The 6,103-nt window shown below is 36.2% G+C and overlaps 1 protein-coding gene across 1 annotated transcript; it reads right to left on the minus strand.

Moving 5' to 3' along the window:
- Positions 1-634: 634 nt before the first annotated feature.
- LOC128529416 (CD276 antigen homolog) lies at positions 635-1,297 on the minus strand. The gene is made up of 2 exons (XM_053502898.1): positions 878-1,297; positions 635-789 (listed from the first exon to the last, which is right to left on the minus strand). The coding sequence occupies exons 1-2, from the start codon at positions 1,266-1,268 to the stop codon at positions 635-637; spliced, it is 546 nt and encodes a 181-aa protein (XP_053358873.1). The 5' UTR covers positions 1,269-1,297.
- Between the last annotated feature and the right edge of the window lie 4,806 nt (positions 1,298-6,103).

Here is a 6,103-nt window from a genome sequence, read left to right on the forward strand (position 1 = left end):
TCACTTTGTACACTAGTGTTTAATAAACACGCTGCTGATATCGTTTATTCTGACATGACGATCATCTGTCTGGTGTCTTTAATCCGGTTCCACTGATCATCACTGAGACTCGGAGCTGAAGTCAGTAGTGATGATCAGTGTCGGTGTGTCAGCTGGAGTGTTTCAGTAGAATCTACAGCGCTGTAATAAAATCAGACTTACTGTAACAGGAGACTCCATCCAGCACAAGAAGAAGAGGAAGAAGAAGAAGAGAGAGAGATGAAGGCAGTCCGGAAATAATCCCAGATTTAACTCTCATGTCCCGCTTCAGATCTGTGTGTGTAGAGTAACTGTGACACTGACACACTCCAGTGTACTGCTCACTCTCACAGCTCAGGCGATACATAACATAAAGTCATACAGGCTCCGCCCACGCCCCGCCCCTCTTACGTGGTTGGTTGCTCCTATTATCTAGAACACACTAGACACTACGTCACTCTCAGATCTGTGTGTGTAGAGTAACTGTGACACTGACACTCACACACACTCACACTCCAGTGTACTGCTCACTCTCACAGCTCAGGCGATACATAACAGAAAGTCATACAGGCTCCGCCCACGCCCCGCCCCGCCAGCCCCGTAGCCAGTTGACCTCTCAGCTGCGTGTGTGTGTGTTGTTGGTGATGTCTGTCTCATTTCCCATCAGCCACTGCAGCGATGGGGAGGGGTAGCCGCCCTCTGAGGTCACCAGCACCTCCAGGTGGCCGTCGTTTAGCACAGAGATGTGCAGACGAGGCTCGGGGTAGAACGCTAAAGGAGGGGTGGAGAAGAGTGCTGAGTGTGCAGTTACCATAGTAACCTTCTTTACATCACTTTATCATACGGTTTGCATGTTTACCTGCTACTTTGAGGCCGAAACTCTTCCTCTGGCTGCCCAGCTTAGTGCTGATGGAGCAGGTGTACTCCCCCGCGTCCTCCAGAGTGGTACGGTCCAGCCTGAGCGATGCGTTCCCCTTCTTCATCTCCTGGTGGAACAGGCTGGTGCGCCCGGCGTATCTCGGGCTCTGGTACTCCGGCTGGTCTCTGCCATGGAAGAAACTGTGAACCACCTCTAGGTTTCGCTGCCACGTGATCACACTGCTGTCTGCTTCCCACGCGCCGCTCACTGGGAAGGTGCAGGACAGAAGCACAGACTCGCCGTACACACCCATCTGTACACGAGTGGGTACCGAGATCTCAAACTCACCTACAGACACACACACAAAAAAGTATAGTTTTAGTACAGTCATGATTTAAACGTCGTAAGATTCTATAACAAGTGTAAAGCAGTGGATGAACTGGATAAAGTTGGTTTCTGCTGGTTTTTACAAATTAGAATTTTAGTCGCGGCAAGTATGTTGACACACGCCAGGAATTAAATGATTCCGGCTCTCAAAGTACAGTGTGTACAGTAAGATGGACTGATCAGTTCAGCTTGGTCTGGGTTAATTGGCTCATGTTTCAGAACATTTGGGGTAATTTTGATAAAACATTAAGCCATGGTTCCAAAAAGAAAAACATAAAACATAGTTTTAGGATTTTTCATGAAGCCCCTAATGTGTTTGTGTGGTTTGTGTTTTAAATGTGGAGTGAATGGAGGAAACATTGCAGTCAGGTAATGTTCCTGTTAAACCTGTTCAAATGAGGACACCTAAAAGAGGAACTGGTCCGATTCCATTGATGCTGTAGTGATGAAACCTGTGTGACGGGGTTCAGAAATACAATCTCACCACACACACACACACACACACACACACACAGTGCCTGCGCACATAAATGAAAACACTTATTTATTTTGTCTTTTTTAAAGGTAAAGCGCAGGTTAATTTGTTTTATTTTTACTTCATATTTAGTTTTCATTACTTTTATGTATTTATTTTTTTGGGCTGTGGAACGAATAATTTGAGTTTCAATTATTTCTTATGAAATTAAAATTAAATTTGGTTTTTGTTTTGGAATACGGGCCTGCTTCCGGAACGAATTATGTTCGTAATCCAAGGTTCCACTGTATATTGAAAATTACGTACACCCTGCACATCCTGTTAACTTATACGTTTATAATTTATAGGTTTTATTATTTTCTATTTAAATATTTTTTTCTTTTGTAAATTGTAAATTTGTACACTTACTCTAAATTATAAATTTTTTTTACATTTCCTCCAGTGCATTTTGTTCATGCAGTAAAATCCATTCAAATTTCTTCATTTATTTAATTTAACAGTCTTTTAAGCATTTCACTGCATATCACACTGTGTATTGTTGTATATGTGACAAATAAAATGTTTTGGATTTGGATTTGCTTAGTGGGAGGAGAGACTCACCTGTGCATACAGAGAGACACGCCTGCACCTTTACATGGTTTCACTTTATTTAACAGCTAAAGTTTTAGTTTTAAGTAACTTTATACACACAGATTTATATCTAATGTCACTGTGTAGACTCATCAGCTAAATGGAGACAGAGTGAAATGTCTTTGATCATTATCACAGTGTGGACTTTAGAGACAGAGTTATTTCTAAACTATTAGTTATTAATAAACTATTATATATGTCTGTGCTTTAAATGTGACATCTTTTAAATCTGGAATAAATTTATAATTAAACATTGTAAATGGAATGAAAAGTTTATTAATGTGTATGAAATCATTTAACACTTTATGAGCAGTAACCAGTTTTGAATTCTTTTTGCAGTGTGTTTGTTTTGGTTATAAATTCCATAAAGTCAGTAAGGTTTCATCTTTATTTTGTAATAACATTTGTCTAAAATAAAACAGTTGGCAGGGAAACCCCTCCGCTGCTTTTTATAGAACCAAAACATTCTCTGTTGGGATTCCTTGGCAACAGTTTCCATGGACGTGTCCTAAACAGTGCATGTGCAGTTATGACAATCTCCAGTTTACAGTGAAAGTAGTTACACAGGTCACGTGTGTTAACAGTACAGAACAAGGACTAAAGCGAGCTCATGATCTGGTACGATTTAACACGAAGGAATATTATTTGTGGAACTAAAATATATAAACTGATGTATAGTAAGAATGAAAATCTAGTTGTGAGAGGGTTAGGGTTCTACAGGATGATTTTTCATTACTTTACACAAAGGCACCTGTGAACTCTTGTGGCCTGTGTTCAGTTTTTTCATATAAATGTATAGTTTATTTTCCTTTTTTATTTGAGCATTTTTTTTTACCTCCTCTGTCCTTTGCGTACAAACCCAGACCTTCAGCTCCATGTTCTTGTTTCTTTCTTTTCCTTCTTTAAATATGCCTGATGTCTAGTCTTTCTTAGACAAGTAAGGCTGGTTTGAAGTTTGAAAATTGATTGTAAAACTTTCATCTAATTTTTGAAACAAGCTGTGCAATTACAGTAATGTCTAATTATTTTTAACACCTGTATGATCAAGATCTATATATATATTAGATCATATATACATTATAAAGTCTTTTAAGTGAAATTTAAAAAGTGGATTAAATAAAAAAGTTATTTTTAAAAATATTTTTTTGTCTTCCAACTGGTGCGTAAATGACAAAATTGAGTGTTCCAGCAGGACAGAGACCTCGAACACTCGAAGCCGGTTATGGAATTAATAAAGTAGGATCATTTTACTGTATGCTTTGGTAGCTTCAACCATACAGTATGACACATACACACACACACACACACACACACACACACACATTGTTTTTAATTATTCAAGAAACAGATATTAGAGATTTCTCCTCCCCAGTGAAAAAAAAATACACTTTGGTGTATTACAAATATACTGAAATCCTCGATAGTTTACTGCAAATATACTAACAAAAAATTGTACCATCAGTTAATATATAAAAAGTCTACTAACATCATGCTTTTACTAAATTTTGGAATTAAATTTTAAATATACTTTTATATTATAGTACACTTTTCAAAAATATATTATTGGAAAATATACTTTAAGTGAAAGGTTGGTCAAAGGTTGGTAATTTTTTAAAGTATACTTATTTAAACTTGTTTTTCAATGTAATTTTTGGTATATTTAAAAAGAAATATCCTCGAAATAATCATTGTACAAATGTACAGAAAGTATACATTAGAAAACAATTTTCAATATTCCGTAGTCTCGGGATATTATCAGTTACATTTATATGTACTTATACTGTATTTAGTGCACTACTCTCTCGTGCTTTTAGACTCGTTTCTGCACGCTGAACCTCTCTCTCTCTCTCTCTCTCTCTCGCGCGCGTGATGTTAAACTCGTTTTTGTGCGCTGAAAATAATTTTTCCGGTTCAAGATAATTTATGTTTGCACTCTCTTACTCTTCTGTGCGCTCACAGAATAAAGTGACACTGCAGCAGTGTGATATCTCTGTATCTATTCCAGCCAACCATAGACTAGAATCGGCTCCCCACCAGCCAATCAGAGATTGTAGGCGGGCAGATTCGGATTGTCCACTCTCTGATTGGCTCCCCAGTCCTCCACTTCTAGGTCAAATTAACGGCTGAAAGCTGCAACATCGCGTGCGTTAGTTCGTATCGTTATTATTTTTTTTTTCATCGGCATAAGGTAAATTTAACGGTTTTTGTTAGGTAATTTGTAATTAAGTCCATAGTTTAAACTATAGAATGTATTGTCTAATGTGTTATTGTTAAATCTCATGTACTTTGCTTGTGGTATAATGGCTCCGTAGCTCTCGGCCTGTTTTCAGTCTCTGTGTAACAGAATCAACACACCAGGTTTAAACTAATACTGTACCTGTATACTCTAATACTAATGTCTGTCTGTGTCCACACACCGGGTTTAAACTAATACTGTACCTGTATACTCTAATACTGATGTCTGTCTGTGTCCACACACCAGGTTTAAACTAATACTGTACCTGTATACTCTAATACTGACGTCTGTCTGTGTCCACACACCAGGTTTAAACTAATACTGTACCTGTATACTCTAATACTAATGTCTGTCTGCAGACTACAGTTTAAATTTTAGTTTGTGTGTTTGTTAAATACAAATAAACTATAGGACTGTTTTTTGTAACCTTGTGCAAATTAAATCTGTTGAACTCATGAATAAAAATTAAAAAAAAAAAATTACTGAAGTAATGCTTTTCAAAAACATGTTATAGTGTAGAAAATACATTCAGCATTTGTAATATATCCTAAACACCTTTAGTGTACTGGTAATACATTTGCAATACTGTAATATAGAAGGTTTTATGTACTGTATGATACAATAAAGTATATTTGTATTAACCGCAAAGTGTACTTTTTTAGTATTTGTAATTGACAAGAAGTATAACAGCTACTACTGTGATAAAAATATATAGTCATAGTGTATTAATTATGTATTTGTAACAGTAAAAATAGCTGTAATGTACTTATAATACATTAAATATATACTTAAATTGTATTAATTACTGTCAGGTATGTACGTTAGTACACACACAGGCATATACTTTAAGTGTACTAGGTATACTTAAAGTTGTTCCACTTTTTTTTTTTAAGATTATTATTATTATTATTATTATTATTATTATTATTATTTATTACCTTTATTCTTTATTACCTTTCTTAGTTAACAACTGTGAGCACCTGTAACCGAGCATAAGCAATTTCCCTCTGGGATTAATAAAGTTATTTAAATCTTGAATCTTGAATCTTTAGCACACAAAAGTATACTTAATACACTTAAAATTGTGCTTTTGTACACTTAGTACAAAATTAGTTGTTCCAAAATAGCAAACTTCAAGTATACTAGTCATTAGTCTGGCTGCAAGTACATTTAAGTATGCTTTGGCATGATAGGATTTAATATACTTAGTATACTTTTTTTTATATACTAGGGCTCTTTCTAGTGCAATCATTCTGCTCAAGAATTGACCAGGTCATAGAAACCACGCGCTGTTCACATCTCCACAGCGACCGAGTGAACAGTTCGAGCACAGCTTCTGACGTATTATAAAGAGAAGAGAACTGAAGGTGTGATACAGTTGTGTTCATAATAATAGCAGTGTGTTGAAAAAAGTGAGTAAAGCTCCATATTCATATAATAATGTTTAATTTGTATCACATAAATGCATTGGACTCCCTGCATGTTCTATTCTGAATCA

Source organism: Clarias gariepinus, chromosome 8 (assembly GCF_024256425.1).
Source record: "Clarias gariepinus isolate MV-2021 ecotype Netherlands chromosome 8, CGAR_prim_01v2, whole genome shotgun sequence".
Lineage (NCBI taxonomy): Eukaryota > Metazoa > Chordata > Actinopteri > Siluriformes > Clariidae > Clarias > Clarias gariepinus.